This window comes from Peromyscus maniculatus, chromosome 10, assembly GCF_049852395.1.
Source record: "Peromyscus maniculatus bairdii isolate BWxNUB_F1_BW_parent chromosome 10, HU_Pman_BW_mat_3.1, whole genome shotgun sequence".
Lineage (NCBI taxonomy): Eukaryota > Metazoa > Chordata > Mammalia > Rodentia > Cricetidae > Peromyscus > Peromyscus maniculatus.
The window spans coordinates 33,487,038-33,507,096 of record NC_134861.1 but is presented as its reverse complement, the minus strand read 5'-3'; the positions used below and the strand labels follow the sequence as shown (position 1 = coordinate 33,507,096).

At 39.2% G+C, this 20,059-nt stretch overlaps 1 protein-coding gene across 22 annotated transcripts in view; it reads right to left on the bottom strand.

Annotated features, from left to right (window-relative positions):
- Positions 1-20,059, bottom strand: part of Asb3 (ankyrin repeat and SOCS box containing 3) — a 169,249-nt gene that overhangs the window by 67,318 nt on the left and 81,872 nt on the right. For all 22 annotated transcript variants that reach the window (XM_076546165.1, XM_076546176.1, XM_076546184.1 and 19 more), the window contains 4 exons: positions 8,940-9,052; positions 8,277-8,412; positions 5,474-5,651; positions 3,225-3,422 (listed from right to left, as the gene is read on the bottom strand). In XM_076546165.1, coding sequence (XP_076402280.1) covers positions 3,225-3,422; positions 5,474-5,651; positions 8,277-8,412; positions 8,940-9,052 — 625 coding nt within the window. The remainder of the gene's footprint in view (positions 1-3,224; positions 3,423-5,473; positions 5,652-8,276; positions 8,413-8,939; positions 9,053-20,059) is intronic.

The following is a 20,059-nucleotide window of genomic DNA, read 5'->3' as shown; positions in this document are numbered from 1 at the left end:
CTCAATACATTTCATATGATCCACTTGAGTTCTCACTACAGTCTTAGTCAACTAATGCTATTTACTAGCTTTGTCAAAGTCAAAGGAGAAAGAAGACTGCCCTTACAATTTCAATTAATGCTGGGAAGTCTTTGTAGAACCTCTCGCACTAGATATTGTCTACCTAAATTCTGTAAAATGCTGCCTACCTCTAGGGGAACACAATTAATGGTTAAGGTGCTGCAAGCCCAACAAGAATAATGTTGTATGATCTAATTAACTTTAGCCATACAGCAGCTATTGGCAGAATGAGCAAAATGACCATTTCTCGATAAGAAGAGGAGGAGGAGGAATCGAGGGAGGAGGAGGAAGAGCAGCAGCAATCTACAATGGTGCTCACACTTCTTAGCAGAAGGCAGGCACAGAAAAAAGAATTCTGGAAGCTCAGGAGACAACATGTGAGGGCTTATACAATGAGATTTTAGGAAATTATTAAAGTTGTGAATAAACTGGGACTTGAATGTTTAGATTAACTAGAATTTCAAATCTTCATACTAAAATGTAAACTGGGGAAGCTTAAATTCGAAACAAAATAAACTACTTAGAGAATGTTAGGAGATACAGAGATGTAAAAAAAGAAAAAATATAGTGAATACATTGTTTTTTTTTTCACATGATTTGTGTGTAAGAGAGAAGGGGGAAGAGAGAGAGAGTTTGAGGGGGGGGGGGAGAACATGCCCAGAGCTCAGAGGACAACTTACAGGAGTTTCTTCCATCATGTGGGTCCTGAGGATTAAACTCAAGTTGTCAGACTTGATGGCAAGTGCTTTTACACACTGAGATATCTGGCTAGGCCAGTGAAAATATTTGGACAGAGTGAAGTTGTATCACAGCTAGATATCTATAACAATGACTTCAATAAAGCCAATGATATTTGTAGTATGCCTGTAACCATTTCTGCATCATTAAAAATAATAGTATCTATCGTCACAGGAGTCAGGGTTAGGGTTAGGGTTGGGTTCTGGGTGAAGACTGGAAGAGTTATGTGTTCTGAACTAGCAGTGGGAACAGCAAATGTTTTCCCATGAAGAAGGGTGTCTTGACTCATAGCATAGTGTGCTTGCTGGATATGGGGCATTCTATTACAGACCAAGGAGAACTGGAAAAAAAGTACCAGTCTGTTTGGGGATGTATTGTGGATGCTGAACTGATATTCCTGAACTGATAAGATACTACCATGGTTATTTATTAAGTGGCGCTGCTTACGGTGCAAGAGAAGCCATGAGGCACGACAAAACCCACTATAAGAGTTTATAAAGGGAAAGGAAGAGAAACGGTGTGCACAGGCCTATAAAATGGCCATGCAGGAAGAGAGAGAAGGAATAGGTGAAACCTGTTTTTATAGGTAACCCCCCATGCGCACATGGGCTTACATAGCTACATCATTCATGTGCATAGATTACGTGATCACAGAGCGCACAGATTACATAGGACCTAAGGCCCTAGGAAGACTAAGCATCTTGCCTGGCTACTGGACAGCGTATGTGCAGTCATACAGCTGGGGGAGTGGCTAGGAATTCTAACAACCGCTCCTTGGTAGTTGAGGCCCAAAAGAACAATTAGAATCTGAAAACTGTTCAGTCTTTCAAAGATGATGTTGCCAATTTGTTGTCAGAAAGCTGTAAATGAAAAAAAAAAATCTAAGAAGCCCAGAACCAAAACTCCCGATTCAGTTGTGTTACTCCAAGTGTCCTGAAATAAAATATGCCAACATATTGCTCTGAAGAAACAACACACCAAGAAAGTAAAGAGGAGGCTGCAGAATATGATAAACTTTTGGCCAAGAGAATGAAAGAAGCCAGGAACACATTGTCCAGAGATGTAGGCTGTCCTCACTGAGAACTTTTACTTCTAAGTCTCAGTCCAGTCAAAAGTAAGAGTGCTGGGGATGGGGAGATGGCTCCACAGTTAAAAAGATTGGTTGCTAATCTGGGGAATATAGGTTCGATTCCCAGCACCCACATAGCAGCTAACAACTATCTGTAACTCCAGTTCCCACTTCTGGCCTCTGTGGACACTGTGTGCAGACATATATGCAGGCAAAACACCCATGGACATAAAATAAATAATAAAATTTAAGAGTCACTAAGAGTAACAAATAGCCAGTTGTGGTGGCACATGCTGGTAGGATTTGCTGAAGGAGGTGGAGGTAGGAGGATCACGAGTTCGAGGCCAGCCTGGGCTACACATTTAAAAAAAAAAAAAAGAGTAACAAATAAATGATCAGGACTTTATCCTGATAAACTCATCTATCAGGCTAGACTAGCTGGCCATCAAGCCTCAAGGATCCTTCAGTCTCCTGTTCCCTACCACTGAAATAAAAAACACACCATTACACCCAGTATTTAATGTGGATTCTGTGGAATGAATTCAAATCCTCATGTTTACTGACTAAGCTATTTCCCTACCCTCATATTCTTAATGTCTTTCTTTGTTGTTGTTGTTTTGGGTCTTTTTTAAGACAAGGTCTCTCTATGTAGCCCTGACTGTCCAGAAACTCACTATATAGATAAGGCTGGCCTTGAACTCACAGTGATTCACCTTTAATCCTCTGCTCCCAAGGTGCTAGGATTAAAGATGTGAGCAACTACACTCAGCTACTGATGTCTACTGTAAAACTTTAGGAGTCCCAAGGTCAAAAGATTGACCAAAACTTAAAAAGCAGCATTAATTCTTCATTTATTCTACTTCACAGAATTGTAGCAGATTATGAAAATAAATAATTGGCTTTTAAAATATAATTATTATAATGTACACTAAGAAATGCTACATAACAAAAATGTTAATGTTACAGTATTTGAAAGCCAAGATTTTATTGTAAAGCTTATAAAATAAATAAATAAACAAAAAGGTTTAAGGTAAAATGACCTGAAGCAGTTACTGCCTTACTTGATAAAAGTTCCATTTTTGATTCTTGAATCATTTCAGAGACATCAGAGTAGCTTGCATTTTGAATACATTTAAAGTATTCCCTAACACTCCTACACTAAAAGTGTAATCCAGGTCCAAAAAGAAAAAGTAAACAATCTGGCATTATCAACCTGACTTCTGCTAGACTGAACAACAGATCTTGTAGCAAGCCTTTTCTAGATTAGCAATTTAGTACTAACAGAGATATCAAATTTTGCTATGAAGAAAAGTCACTTGGGAATTAAAAAGAAGCAAAATGTAACAAGCATACTTACTCCTTTTGAAAAGCCATGCACAGAGGGGAACTGAATCCAAAGACCAAGCACATCTGAGCATCTGGGCTGTAGCCATTCTGCAGTAGTATTTCCAGGCACTCTTCCCGTCCTCCAAACACTGCAGAGTAAACAGGGCTCACTTTGTCAGGTCCAGTGTCACAAGCCCGGTTAGTAAGTGGTATTAACAAGTCCAAGATCCTTCAAATATACAAATGGGAGGAATATTTAATATAGTAAATACACCTGCTTTCATTGTTCACTATTACTTGCCTTACCACCACCACAACCTATGCTCCTAAATCCAATTTTATGTTTGATATTTCAGGACCTAACAAATTATTTAAATATTCATTACATTAAAAATAAACTAGATGGGAAATGAGGGGCTAGGGATATTGCCCAGAGATAGAGTTCTGGCATACTATGCTGGAGGCCTGGGGTTGAGTTCCCAGCACTGAAAATTGTATATTAACCAGTTGTGGTAACACATACCTATAAGTCAGCAGTCAGAAAATTCCAGGAACCAGAGTTACCTACAAAGGCTCTGTTCACAAACAAACAAATAATAACAAAAGATAAAATGAAGCACTTTCCTTCTTAAACACTAAACTTAAACACTTGGCTTTGTTTCCTTATTAGTAAGAATTTTTTAAGAACATGAGTGACAATGAAATTAGAAATTAATTTTTAATCAGAAGAAATTAAAGCTATAGTAAAATACTGCATTCTCAGAAAAAAATGTAATCATTAACATCTGAGGTTTATTTATAAAAAAGTGGCTGCTTTCCCTCCATAAAACACATGTGAACTAACACTGGAGGAGAACTAAACCACAGGTGGATTATCTTTGAAGCAGGCTATAGATGAAATCAGTGGCAACAGATTTCTCAAAATTGGGCACAATTAAGGACAAATTCTTATGAGTTTTGGTATCAATTTAAAGCTGAGCATAACTGTTAAAAGATTTTTCTAGGTGCTAGAGAGATGGCTCAGCAGTTAAGAGCACTGTCTGCTCTTCCAGAGGACCCAGGTTCAATTTCCAGCTCCTACATAGCAGCTGACAACTGTCTATAGCTCCAGCTGTAAGGGATCTGATACGCTCACATAGACATACATGCAGGCAAAACACTAATGCACATAAAATAAGAATTAAAGATTTTTCTAAATAAATAATAAACAATTAGAGGAAATGGATTTAAAACATTTTTGTAAAGAATACAAAATTGGGTGTGCACCTGGGAAAAGTTGGAGGAGGGTGATGATGTTCAAAACATGTATCACAGTCTCAAAGAACTAATAATAAATTTTAAAGAGCAAGCAGAAGAAATATCAAATGCTAAAACCAAGTATGTTATTAAAAGTAAGAATCTGCATGACACTTCTTAAATATAATAAATGTGTCTAAGTTTTAAAGATGAACTAGAAAAAGTATACTGTCACAAGGCTTACAAAGAACTTTGAGGACACATGCCACCTAGCAACAAAATATCCAGTTTGTGGACTCCCATTTTCCTACTGTATAAACACAATGATTATTTTGTTATTTTTAATTAAACAACACTAATGATATCTATAGAAAGTACTACTGAAGAATGATGACACTGCAAACATGATTTTTAAATCTGTCCATACTGATTTATGGGAGGGAGCCTTATTCTTATTGACTTAACCATGTTACTAACTTCTAAAATTTCCATACTCCCCAATATACATTCTCCAAAATATACTAATAATTTCCTAGGGACTTCTAGCAAAGAAAGAATAACAGAAGCAAGAAACAATACCAGACCAGAGGTGAGATTAGGTAACAAGTCTAATCAAAGGGTTTAGGATGGGATGGACTACTTATCACACAAAAAAGGAAAACACCATTCCAAAAACATCAAAGACTCTTTCTGCAGACAGGGAGATAGTGCAAATTAGTAAGGCCATCACACTGCTAGTTGAAGATACTTGGTATAAAGCCAGGAGGAAAGGGAAAAGATGGCCATTAGCTGTTGAAATCCTGAGAAAACTCTAGTACCCACCCCATCTCTAGTCATTCTTCCACAAAGTGGGAAAATGGAAAATTTAGACGAACTGAGAGGAGATGAAAACAGCATAGGGGAAATGAGGCAGAAATTTAGGCATCCTTCAAATTGGTTAGAGAAAGGAATGACCAAGGATTTTACCTGGAGGTAAAGGGTGTAGCTCAGATCTACCCTTTATTTGCTTTTAATTCTCTTAATGAGACCATTTTTAGCACTTACTTTGTATGACCCATTTGTGCAGCAGCATGAATAGGCAATTGCCAATTGTCTTCATTACAGTAAAGATCAGGATCTGCCCCACTGGACAGCAAAAGTTCCACACATTTTATATGACCCTCTTGTGCAGCAATAAACAAGGGAGTAGCTTTGTCCGAGGCTTGACAATTGATATTTGCACCTAACACAAAACAAAACATTTAGCCAATAATCCTCATAGGTCTTTTTAAAAAATAACATAACACAAATTTCAAACTACCATAACAGGCTTTCATGGTACAGCAGCTTTTACCCTTAGTGGATGCTGTTAGGGAAAATATACTTATTTTACAAACCTGTTGACAATTATTTAAATTGTTTTTGGTCTCTATCAGTAAGAATACAATCATATTTTAGAATTCATTTTTAACCAAAAAAATCATATTCAATGAAGGCTACTTATTACAATCCCTCTTCCAACAAGCACTGTGGGTTCAAAGTACAAATATTTTTAAGGATTTATTTTAATGTGTATTCATGATTTATATGTATGTATGCACACATCTGTGCACGTGCATGTAAGTATCCATGAAGGCCAGAAGGGGGCATCAGATTCCCTTGGAGGTGGAGTCCATAAACAACAGTAAGTCCACCTAACATGGATGCTGGATTTGAATTCCACCCTTCTCCAAGGGCAGCACATGCTCTTAGCCTCTCAAGCCCCAAAATATAAACATTTTGGAAGGAAAAGAGGCTAGATGTGGTGATAACAACCTATAATTCCAGTTCTTTGTAAAGAGTAAAGAGGACTACAAATAAATACACTGATGATAATTCCCAGGAAAGCATAAGTTATGAGACTTTACAGATGTCACTAACCAATTTTAGACTAAGATTTAAGAGGGAAATTACCAGTAGATATATGGCTAATATATATGGGATCTAAGATTAAAAACTATATTGATTAGTCTTACTTTATTATTAGTCTTTTCTTCCTTTATGAGTATTGCATAGTAAAACCAACAATAAATGAGGACGATGTTTTTTAATGGATCTTAGTAGATTTTAAAATAAAAACTCTGTTATTTTAATACTACTATATACAGATTGAAAAAGGCAGCCAGACATGGTAGCGCAAACATTTAATCCCAGTGCTTGGGAGACAGAAGCAGGCAATTCTCTGTGAATTAAAGGTCAGCCTGGTCAACATAGTAAGTTTTAGGACAGCCAAAACTACATAATGAGATCCTGTTTCCATAAATAAACAAACACACAAACAAAAAGATCTGAAAATGACTTTACTTCTGTAAAACTTTTTAAGAACAGTATATTTCCCTAATCTTATCACCAGCAAATAACGTATTAAATCAATTAAGATTTATGCTATTACATGATAGTGCTAATTTTTAAATTTCCCAAATACATCTCAGTATAAAAAACACCATAAAACATGGGGGAAATTGACTATCTTTTATTCAAAATAATCTTACATAAGATGTGATCTTACACAATCACTATGAAAAGAAGGAGTCCAACACTAAAACCTGCTTTAAAAAAAAAATGAACCTTCTAGTCTGAGTGATAACTTCAAAGTATCAGAAATAATAAGGAATCAGTTCCTCTAAGACTACAATGGAAAAAGTTTAAAAAACAACAGACACTGAAAGTCATTTTTAGAAGTGAGTTATATAGTTACAATATAAACAGATCTTCATACCTTTTAATTATATAAAAATTACCATTTATAAGTGTAGAGAGAAGAAAAATTAAAAACAAAGAAATACAGGAGTAAACATGCCCTGATTGTGCTGAAAAAAATATTAGTTTCTAGATCTCTGGTCAGTAGTCTGGGGTTCTTAATATTAAAATATATCATTTCAAGAAGTAATTTGAGAATCCTCTTCTTTAAGATACAGGTTCATAATTTCTCAGACACCTTCACCTCAAACTTCATGAAGGTGCATTTCTTTTACTTCCTATCTTGACTTTATGTAAAGATTTGTAAGGAAAACCAGAAATAAGAAAACTATGTCCCAGGTTTTTGGTAAGATTTGGTCTATCTGGAGGGTTGTTTTCGTTTTTTTGTTTTGTTTTTTGAGACAAAGTCTTTCTATGTAGTCCTGGCTGTCCTGGAATTCACTATGTAGACCAGTCAGCAAATCTAGTGATATGTTTCTCCCTCTGACTACCCATAGTTTCCCACCTTAGCTCTGCCGAAACACACACCCTAAAAAGACTTTAAAGCCCTTCTATGATGAACCCTTCTGGTCAGAAGATGTTACAAAAATAATGCCATGGTAACACTGTCTTCTCTGGCAATGCTTCATGTGTAAGTAGTCACACACAAACCTTTAGCTGGTTTATTCTGCCATTAACACAATACAATGCAAACATGTTTTGGATAAGCCCATTTAAATAATCAGACAATTATCAAAACATAACTCTGGCCGGGCGGTGGTGGCACACGCCTGTAATTCTAGCACTCGGGAGGCAGAGGCAGGTGGATCTTTGTGAGTTCGAGGCCAGCCTGGTCTACAGAGATAGTCCAGGACAGGCTCCAAAGTTACAGAGAAACCCTGTCTCAGAAAAAAAAAAAAAAAAAAAAAAAAAAAAAAAAAAAAAAAAACAACTGTAACTCTGGCCAGACCTCTGACCCCTCAGTTAAGCAGGGTGTGTGTCATTGCTGGTAACATACTTAATAACCAGGACTGACATTACACTTTTATTGGCTACTTACATAAATTTCATCACTCATTCAAGAATCATTCTTCATAGGAACACAGTTAAAAAACATGATCCTCTCAGCACAAAGGCTAATGGCTCTTACCAGATAAAATAAGAATGTTCAAGCTCTCTAGCTTCCCATACTGAGCAGCCACAAACACGGGTGTGATTCCAAAGTCATCCTGGCATTCTCTGTCTGCTCCATTTTTAAGAAGCAGTTTTATAATCTCAGCATTTCCCTAAAGCACAGATACATATTTTAAGTTTAGAAACCTCTTTCTTGTTGTGTTTTACTTTTCTTATCTTCTCAATAGAGAATAGCTTTAAGGGAAAAATGCAGTGTCTTGTTACATTGGATGAAAAGATATGACTAATGAGATTACAGCCCATTAAGGATAGACATGAAATACTGGCCTCTAGAAATTTTAACCCTTAATCCTACAAAGTTAGATTGCTAACTCAAGTAGTAGGGACCTATCGTGCTTTCTAAACAAGCAATTATAATAAAATATACCAGATTCTGAGAGTTTCATAACTATGTGCCAACATTTTAAATTTAGATAATCCCTATAGCCCAAAGCTGCTCTGGTCACTCTAGCAGCTGGCTTATTTGGAATGGTTATTAGCATTTAGATTGCCTGTTCTATGTTGTACTAATCATTATAAATCACAGGTAAGTAAGAAGCAAAAACTATATAGAACTGTCATTTTAAAAGGGTAAGACATATAATTTACATGGAAATGAAATAATAAGTTTAGAGATTACCTGGAAAGAAGCCTGGTGCAAGGAATTCCATCCACACATAGAATGGAATCCATTAACATTTGCTCCATGTTGAAGCAACAGCTTTAGCACATCTATCCGCCCACTTTCAACAGCTGCAATTACAGAGAAATTATAGTCAGCAAAAAGACATTTGTAGGACTGGACACTTCTATCATGTTCTCATCATTTTATACACCTTGGAATGCACAATGCTACTGTCATTCCTAGACATTTATCATAATTATCTTAGCCCAATTTCATATGCATAGGCCTTTCTGCATGCATGAAAAAATGTTCTCAATGATACATTAAAAGAGATAGAGGATGTATACTTGGCATAGTAAACATTATCATTAAAAAAGGAGATAGAGGAAAAGGAAGCAAGAAACAAACATTTATTCTCTCTGATAATGGTGACAATATGGCTCTAGTTCATTAAAAATGCAGCTGAGTGTGGAACAGGGTATACAGTACAGAAAACTAGTCTGGAAAAGAAGTCTCAATAAATGATGGAAGGGGTTGCTAACATCACCATTTTATCACAAGTGACAAGAGTAACCACCAAAGTGAAAGCAAGTTCTACATCTTAGGATTTTTTTTTTTCCATTACTGTTGTAATTTAAAAGCAGCAAGGAGTCACAACATACAACATGGGAAGTTTATTGGGTGAAGGACAGAGAAGGGGGAAGAGAAGTGGGCAGCGACCAGTCCCAGACCCTGGGGCCGAGAGCAAAGGAAGAGAAAGAGAGAAAGACAGGAGGTGGGCAAGGACCTCCTTTTATGAGGAAATGTAGCGAATGCACACAGGGGATGCTGTTAGTGGCTGCAGCTGACCCAAAGGGCAGGGCAGTACAGATGCCTAACTGCTAACATTCCTCTCTTTTGTTTATTGTTAGAAAGGGGTAGCAGGTGAGGCGGGGATGAGGGCGCTGTGTTCTCGAGACTGCTTCTTGCTGCCCTGGGGGGCATTGGTCATCTTTGGGGGACCTGAGAAAACTAGGGTGTTGGCCACATCCTGGGGTAGCTGGCTGTTTCATTTCTCTGTTCAGGCTCTGTGGAATTGCCCAGCACTGCTTGGATGTGGCAAGATGCTGTTCATGGTGGATTCAAGTCAACTCCCTGAAGCTCACAAGAAATCATGATGAGATCACCACCCAAGATGGAGAGAGCCACATGGTTGTTGTTAATAGTTAGAGGCACATACACACAGAATTAAAGAGGAGTTGAGTAATTAGAAAGGGTGTGTGCTGAGCAAGATGAAGCTGGCTTCTCCATCTCTGATTCACACATTGCAGCAAACAGGAACATTTAGAAAGGGAGAGCAGACAGACACAAGCAGATCTTGGAACAAAGAAAAGGAAAGACCTGAATGTTCTGGCATCCCAGGGATCCAGGGAGGATCAAATGAGTACAAGCTGTTTAGTATGTTGTCACAAAAGAACAGGGGCCAAGGGCTAAGAGCCAGAGAGAGACACAGTCGCCTGGTACCAGGACTTTGAGAAAAGCTTGCAGGTGAGGGACGACTGTGCTGGAGAAATGAAGCTTCACATCTAGGGGAATGGTCAGAGGCAAGTAGCCCCACCAGAGACCCACTTGTTGGTACTGAATGGGAGGCAAAGCTGTTGGTGAATGAGAAAGCAGATTTGTTGCAGGTAGAAGAAAACAGATCTGCTAGAGGTGGCCCAGGTAGTTAAGAGTCCTAGTATGAAGTAGGTACTTTTGGCAGACCCTGCCAAGTTATGACACTAAACAAACATGCCACATGCAGCAGTTAATGAAAGAGGTTTATTGGGAAGAGGAGAGCCAAAAGTGAACGAGTGAAAGGCTGCATCAGAGTGGGAACTTGAAAGAGACAGGCAGACAAGAGGAAGAGAAGCAAGAGAGAAAAGAGTCAAGAGAGGAAATAAGAGACAAAGAGGGAAGTAAGAGGCAAGAGAAGAGACCAAGGAAGCAAGCTCTGCCTGGTGGGCACTTTTGAAGGGTGAACATCTCCAACAGCTGGCAGTGGAAAAGGACCTGGCAACAGGTCATGATATAACTGCTTTGGCAGCACAGCAGACTGCTGCCAATGCTGTTACAGAAACCAACATTGGGATTCATTAAGCACAGTTAGACGTATAAGATCCCAGTGTTCTTTTTGCTATCTATTTGAGAGAGTTCACTTAATGAAAGAGGAGATGCAGCTTAACAGACTTCATACCTAGCAGGAAATGAGTGGAGGAACAAAAAGGAAGAACAGAGGGAAGGCTTAGAGCAAAGACATGAAAAAGCTTGAAAATTGGGTACCTCCTTCCAAATATCTAATCACTGGCAGAATTAGCAAAAGTCCCATAAAATATTGGGGTCTAGAGATTTGAGGTTTTCTAAAAGACATCCTATAGAAGAGGTTGGGATTATGCTGCTAGGCAAAGTCCCCATGAATGATGTAGAGAAACAAGATCCAAGGGCCTGAACATCCTAGCATCCCAAGAATACAGGGAGGATCAGATTAAGCAGGCACAAGCTTCCCAGTGCATCATCACACAAAGAACGAGGCGAGGGGCTCTTAGTAGGCACAAGCTGTCCCCTATATCATCACGCAGGAACAGAGGCTGGGGAGGCGGGGGGAGCATTGAGCCCAAGAGACAGATGGTTTGCCTGGTACCAGGGTTTGTCCCAGCAAGAGGCAAGAAACCACAGTCAAGAGACAATCCTCACTTGTGGGAAACAGCCAGAGGTGGAGAAGGGAAACTTACCAATTGTGCCGGTGTTGGATGGAAGGCCCAACAGTCGGGTAGTTGGAATATGAGCCTGCCTTAGGTAAACTGGTTCCAGGGTCCTGGTATACCTCAGACTGCTGATGAGCAGGAGGAAGCGCAAGGAGAGCCTGCCAAGTATCACGGCAGCAAATGTTGTATTTTTAAAATGGAGGAAAGGAGTCACACCATACATACAACAGGGTCCATGTGGGAGTTTTATTCAGGGAAGGAAAAAGAAGGGGCAGAGAGCAGAGAAAAAGGCAGGAGGTGGGCAAGAACCACCTTTTATAGGAAAATGTAGCGAATGTGCAGAGGGGGTGCTCTTAAGTGGCTGCAGCTGAGGATATATCCTGTCAGGACCCTGAGGGCAGGGTAGTACAGATACCTAAATTCTAACAATTACTAACAGCAATCTGTTAAAACTACGTTCTTATAAATCCACTAAAGAAAATAGAGTAAAAAAGTATAATATATATCGCGTTCAATACTATCGGTTGTTGCCAAGTGGGAATCTTAGAAAGTTATTCCCTGGGGGTTGAGATGGCTCAGCAGGTAAAGGCTACTTGCCATCAAGCAACGACACGAGTTCAATCCCTAGAACTGACAGTGGAAGGAGAGAACTAACCTCAGAAAGTTATCCTCTGACTTCCACATGGATGCTGGGGAATATGAGTGTGTGTACACACACACACACAAGCACACACAAACACATGCACACATACATACATTATATACACAATAATAATTTTTTAATCATTTCGCTCCACATAGGGAGGGTCTACCATAGTACTACATGAAATAAGTACATGCACACCTTTATAAAATAGTAATACACACACACACACACACACACACACACACACACACACACACACACACAATGAATAATCATATATGTAAGAATACTAAATAGAAAGAGCTGACATGATTATAAGGTTTATCATATGCCAGGGTATAGTAGAGAAAGTTTTAAAAACAAGGTAATGAAATCTAATACTCAGTTTGCTAATATGATGCACAAAAATACAAGACAAATATCAGCCATCTAAAACATAATTTTCTCATTTTTTTATTGCAAGCATATACTCAACTAGAGCAAAAAGTGGGAAGTGGGCATCTAGACACGCAGTTATAAAATAAAAAAGGCACTAAACATTTGGGTAACAGGTAGAAATTGAAAAACTGGTAGATGAAACAGTGGGGAAATAAAATACTTAAAGGTATATGACAAAGCTAAGTGTGGTATCATATGCTAAAGGCATATCTTACTACTTGGAGGCAAACACAGGTGGATCTCCATGAGTTCAAGGCCAGCCTGGTCTACATAGGGAGTTCCAGGAGAGCCAGGGCTACATAAAGACCCTGTCTCAAAAGAAAAGAAAGCTGGGTGGGTGGTTGTAGTAGGTAACTGCTCCACATATGACCTTGAGGTACCAGCCCCTAGGGTATGGCCTCTGAGTCAGCTTAAGACCTGAGGGACATGTACACAGGCCCCATCTCTTCTCTCTCGTGGGCTTGGATGATGCGGACTTGACTCAGGCGGCAGAAGCAGCATCCAGGACTCTGTGATGGACTTGAATTATCCTGTTTAGTGAGTTGTTTTCAATATACTTTTCTTAATAAACAGTTCCTTTATCAGTATCTGTGGATTATCTGCAATATCTGGTGCCCCAACGTGTTGGGGAGCCATCCCCATAGCCCTAGTGGCCCTTTAAGAGTTTACCTGTCCATGCAGGCTAGCTTAATAACCCGTGCCTACTAGCAAGGAGCTCCCAGTGCCTGCCATGTAACCACCTAGAGGCCAGCGGGCCCAGCCCAGAGGTCAGCAAAAACTGCATGCCCTTTTGTGGTCACAGCTACAAGCGAGCATGCACTTGGCGCTCCACCTCCCTTGCGCAGCAGGCAAGACACTCTGGGCACAGCAGTGCTCTGTTCTGCTTAAGCACCAGGGCCCACAGAGGTCAGAAAGTGTCAACAGGCTGCTCTTTTTTAAAAACCTGTTCCATGTAGTTGCTTAAACCCACAGAACAAACACCTTCAGAGCAGTGATTCATGGTGTGCTTTGGCACTTGTGACACCTGCTGGCCAAACATCCCTACTACACCCAAAATCATCACAAAAAAACAGTCATTCACCCTACCTGGTTAAGAGCCTAGGACACTGGGAACACCTAGGACACTTAAGACAATCTCTCAAGGATAGTATAAGAGGTAAATTACTTGATAATTTCACACTTTAAACTGATTAATTAATTAATATGTAAAATAAATTTTTCCTTATACTTTTAAGTCTCTCTCTCTCTCACCATGGCAGATAATACAATCAATCAGGAATTTAAAAACGTCTTTGTTTATACTATGTATGAAATTTTACAAGAAATATATGACCTTCCTGGGACATATACAATCTTGGCTATAATGGCTATTAGCATGGTAATTCACATACCCTTAAAAAATGGTTTGATAACAGCACCAAGTATGAGACATTAATTGGACTGATACAGACTTTGCAAAGTGGTAATGAGAAATTAACCTGGTAGATTCATTCTTTAGAATCTGCTAATTTACCACATAAAATTCAGTCTATATAATCTACTAATGATAAATGGACAAGCAGAATTAATTCTATTGAAAATAAATGTGAAAAATTATCGGAAAAAACATTAAGTGTGGAAGGTAATCTCTATGCCATTCAGATAAATGCCTCATCGTTAATGGATAGAATGAAATCTTTAGACTCATATGTTAATGATGAAAATAAAAAATTTTGACTCTCTGAAATCATTATGGTACAGGAGGTACAGAATTTAGAGAAAGCTATGGTTAATCGATTTCAAGCTTTATAAGACCCTATTACAACTGATAATAAAAGTGCTCACACACAGATGGAAAGGTCAGAGGAGAAATAATATCACCAGTGCCTTACAAAGTTAGAGATGACTTACCAAAAGTGTAAGTTCTCCTTATCCCCATGTGATGCTATATCCTGTTACTATTTGTGAAGAGCCAGCAACTGATCAATGTAGCTGTAGTTTTCTCCAGTCCAACCAGGGCCTGCACCCGCTCAGGCCCAAGTAAACACACAGAGACTTATTACTTATAAACTGTATGGCTGAGGCAGGTTTCTTGCTATTTAGTTCTTATATCTTAAATTAACCTATTTCTATTAATCTATAAGTTGCCACATGGCTTGTGGCTTTTACATCTTGCTTCTTCTGTGTCTGGCTGGCGACTCCTGACTCAGCCTTCCTGTTCCCAGAATTCTCCTCTCTGCTTGTCCTGCCTATACTATACTTCCTGCCTAGCTACTGGACAATCAGCATTTTATTTATCAACCAAATCAGAGCAACACATTCACAGCATACAGAGTGATATCCACAGCAGATCAATATCCTGAAGGATATGTAGAATATAGATGGAAGCCTATATATATGAGAGATTTAAAGGACATCAAGGAAGCTATAGTTACCTATGGAACACATTCAACATATGTGAAACAGATTTTAAATACATGGTCTTCTAGAAATAGGATCACACCAAATGACTGGAATCAACTGGTATCAGGAACATTAGAATACAGTCAACAATTACATTGGAAAAGCTGGCTGAAAGAAGCAGCAAAGGCCTTGAGCAGCAAGGTAAGACTAGAGGTTTTAAGATTTCCTAAGGTCGAATTCTTGGTGAAGGCTGTTTCGCTGATGTAAATAAACAATCTACCTTTATGGGGCATACCTTATCCATATGCTGTACAGCAGCCTTAAATGCTTGGGAAAAGATTCCAGAACCAGGAAAACCAACTGAGCTCTTTATTAAAATCATACAGGGCTCAAAATTACCATTCAGTGACTTTTTACAAAGACTGACTAAAGCTGTAAACAGCTATATTAGATCAAGAGGTTAGACGAGTACTAAAGTAATACAAAAAAAATAACTGTGCCTTTAAAGGTCAGATTAGCATCCATAGGAGAATGGCTCCAATACACAATGTTGAGTTTCTTAACTATAGTGATGAGGCTTGGATAGGAGAGGAAATTTCCAAAGGTATAAACAGACATCAAAGTACCAAATGTTTTAACTGTGGGAAACCAAGCCATATAAGAAGGAATTGCACGCAGAGCACTCCTAGAAGCAACGCTTCTAGAAATGACCCAAAGAGGAGACAAACATCCTGGATTACACAGAAGAAGCAACAAAGGCTGAGATTGGACCAATGAATGCACGTCAAAAAGAGACATACAAGGCAACCCTTTACAATCAGGAAACACCTTGGTGAGGCCTCTCACAGGCCCCCAAATCGAACATGGTCCAACCATGTCCAGTCACTGTGGAGAAAAAAGTTCCCCAGGACAATTAAATAATCCAGTGCCTAATGTAAAAAACCATACTCCACTGGATGATAAAACAGCTTTGATGAATGAACCAAAAATACCAAGAAACACCATAAAACTAATATTTTGCCAGGCTCTCAAGAACGAATGAAGAGCAAAGCTAAGGGAACAAATAAATAACCTTATACTGGAAGGAATACTGGACACAGGTGTGGACCTGACTATAATTACATCAGAATCATGGCATTCAATTTGGCCTCTTTAGGAGGTAGATGCTCAATTTCTAGGGATTGGAACCCTATCTCAGGAAAAAACAAAGTACGAGATGGGTTGAATGCATAGTATGGTGATATTTTATTTGAACTGAAATGTGATTTTATTTATATGTTAATAAATAAAGTTGCCTGGGGATCAGAGCTAAAAGTAAGCCATTTAGTTGAAGTCCAGCAGTGGTGGCACATGCCCTTAATCTGATCACATGGCAGGCAGAGTCTCTGTGTGGTCAAGGACACAGCCAAGTAGTGACCCGAACCTTTAATCCCAGTACCAACCATAGAGACCTGGAGATCTGTATAGACAGGCAGTGATGAGGAAATCATGTGGGTGGGTTTAGAGCCAATGAGAAGGTAGAACAGAAAGGCAATAAAAAGACAGGCCACACAGGAGAAGGTCTCTCTCTCAGGGGGAGCGACAGCAGCCAGTGGTAAGCTAAAGGGAGTCATGGCTCTTGCTGTGATCTCTTAGGCTTTAACTCTGTATTTAGCTCTGTTTCTTATTTACTAAGACCATTTAGAATTTCATCTACACATAGGGCAGGAAGAACAGAGAGGAAGGCTGAGGCCATATGTGGTTAGTGTAGCAGTGAATCTATGGGGCTGTGATCTGTTGCAGAAATGGAATACCCAGATTAACATTCCTCCAATATCAGAAGCAGACCATAAACCAATTCATGTTTCTGGGAATAATGTTATAAGACACTATAAAAATCAGCCACCAACAATTCAGGCTGTGCATAAACAGAGCACAACAGCTGTTGAACTCTCAGAGGTACCATTGGCCTTACCTTTAAAACGGCTAACTAATAAACCTGTTTGGGTTGGGCAGTGGCCTATGATACAAGAGAAACTACAAGTCTTAGAACAGCTGCTTCAGGGGCAGTTAAATGCTCAACATATTGAAGAATCTACCAGCCCTTAGAATTCTCCTACATTTGTTATTAAGAAGAAATCTGGAAAACAGAGAATGCTGACAGATCTAAGAGCCATAAATAAAGCAATTCAGCCTATGGGATCCTTACAGAAATGGGATGTTCTTGCCCTCTCTGTTACCTAAAGAATAGCCGACTACAGTTATTGACTCAAAAGATTGTTTTTTAACTATACTTCTACAAAAAAAAGATAGAGAAAAATTTGCCTTCATAGCACCTACTTATAATAATTCTAAGCCAGTCAAGAGATATCAATGGAAAGTCCTCACACAGGGAATGATAAATAGCCCCACCCTGTGTCAATAATTCACCTAAAAACCACTGGAAATAATTCGTGCAAAATTTCCACAATCTATAATTTACCATTATAAGGATGATCCATAGAAAGCATGTTGGAAGAAGTAAAGAAAGTTTTGTCTTGCTGGGGATTACAAATTGCTCAAGAAAAATACAAAGAGGAGATTGTATTAATTATTTAGGAAATAAGATAGATCTACAAAAAATTAGTCCAAAAGGTACAACTCAGGAGAGACTGATTGAGGACTCTTAATGATTTTCCAAGATTTTTAGTAAGCATTTCCAACCTGCACAAATTAAGACTGACAATGCTCCAGTATATGTCTCAAGTAAAATGAAACGATTTTTTGCTTATTAAAATATATAGCATATTACAAGTATATCACACAATCCCACAGGCCAAGCAGTCATAGAAAGATCTAACCAAACTTTAAAGGATATGCTAAATAAACAGAAAGAGTTAACAATGACCCCTAGAAATAGACTACATAAAGGTTTATTAACCTTGAATTTTCTCAATGCTGATGAAAAGGGGACAACAGCTAGTTGCAGAGAGACACTGGACAACAGAAAACACTCCTGAGCTAAACCAAACTGTTTACTTCAAAGATGTGTTGACCTCAGAATGGAAATCAGGATATGTGCAACATTGGGGAAGGGATTTTGCTTTTGTTTCTGTGGAGGAAAAAAAGCTATAGATACCAACAAAATTAGTAAGAATTCGTTTCAAACAGAAGAAACCCCTTGATAAGGAGAAGTAATAGTTCATCAACCGGTGTGACAATTCCACAAATTGTAAGGAAAACTTACCAAACAACGGCCAGAGCAGGGCTCTCCTTTTTTTTTTTTTTTTTCTTTACAAAATAACTTGTGGTGGTATTCTAATTGTACTGAAATGTGATTTTGATTGTATGTTAATAAATAAAGTTGCCCGGGGGTCAGAGCTATTAAAGCCATAGACAGAGTGTGGCGGTGGTGGCGGCGGCAGCAGCGCACGCCTTTAATCCCATAGGTCTCTGTGTGTTCAGGGATACAGCCAGCATTAGAGACATATGCCTTTAAGACCTGGGGGGCTGTACATACAGACCGTGACAAGGCGGTCACGTGTTTGGGTTCACAACCAATGAGAAGGCAGAATGACTATGAAACGACTTACACACAGGGAAATAGCTCTCTTTCGGGAAGCTGAGACCACCGCAGGAGGAAAGGTGAGATTTTAGCTCTGAGCTCTGACCTCTTGGCTTTCTCTTTTAAAATTGGTTCTGTGTTTCTTATTTAATAAGACGGTTGGTTACATATACATCTGGCGCCCAACGTGACAAGAATCCATTAAAAACCACTTAGCTTGGCGGCAGGTCCACTTTCCCCGCAAGGGCGGCAGGCCGGGCAGCCCCCTAGTCCAAGTGGCTGGCTTCCTAGCCCGGGCCTAGGTCTGCTTGGCTTCAGGCCGGACTAACTGTGAGCTGCTTGCTTAAAGCCTGCTTGCTTAAAGCCGGTGCTACAAACAACTCAGACCTGCCCTGCCCAGCAGGGCCCTGCCTGTAAAGCCAACGCACATGGTTGGAGCTTAAGGAAGCCAGAGCCAAACCTTGACTCGGATCAAGAGGGAACACGTGGCTGGATTTAAGCTTTAGCCAGCTACGCGCGCTCGCTCTCTCTCTCTCTCTCTCTCTCTCTCTCTCTCTCTCTCTCTCTCTCGATTTACACCTTGGACACTAGGTGGCTGTTTTGAAAATCCTCTCGGATTTCTACTGTTCTACGCAGATTTGGTAAGTCAGAACATATCAGATATTTTAAAGGAAACTATTTAAAAGAGAATTTTTTTCCACATTTAAAAAAAAATGGGTTTTATGTGTACACTGGAAGAAAATTGGGTTTTGTTTGAAATTTTAGGCAGTCTGACAATTGAACAACTATATGAGAAGATTAGTATTGTTGGAATTATTCAGTTTATCACTATGCTAATCCTCATTTTAATATTTAAAAAGATAGTCAATTTAAGTGCCAGGATAACAGCTTTAGAAACACTTGTTAAACCTGTAAAAATTCAGACAGAAGAAATGAACAGCGAAGTTGTTTCAAGTCTGGATCATAAGGTTCCAGAAAGAAAGCCTGTTTTCACACAGTCACCCTTAATTTAACCGTACAGCAGATGCCTGATCAAATGGCTACACAAAATATTTGGGCTCCAATTAAATGTTGGATTTAAAAAGGTTTAAGGAAGCAATAGTATCTTATGGCATGCATTCCCCATATGTAAAGCAAATGTTAAACTCTTGGTCAACATATAATAGGATTGTACCACAGGACTGGCGGGACCTTGCACAAGCTGTTCTGGAACCCAGCCAGAGACTTCAATTTCTAACGTGGTTTAAGGATGAGGCTAAAAACATAGAAAAACAATGGAGGGATAAAGGAATACAAGTTTGCCAGGATGAGCTGTGGGAGCCCGTTCTGGGGTTCCTCATGGCTTTACCCAGCAGGTCCGCATAGAGGATGATCAGGACCACGGGCCTGAGTGCAGGTGTCTGAGATGGCCTGCACTTGGCTG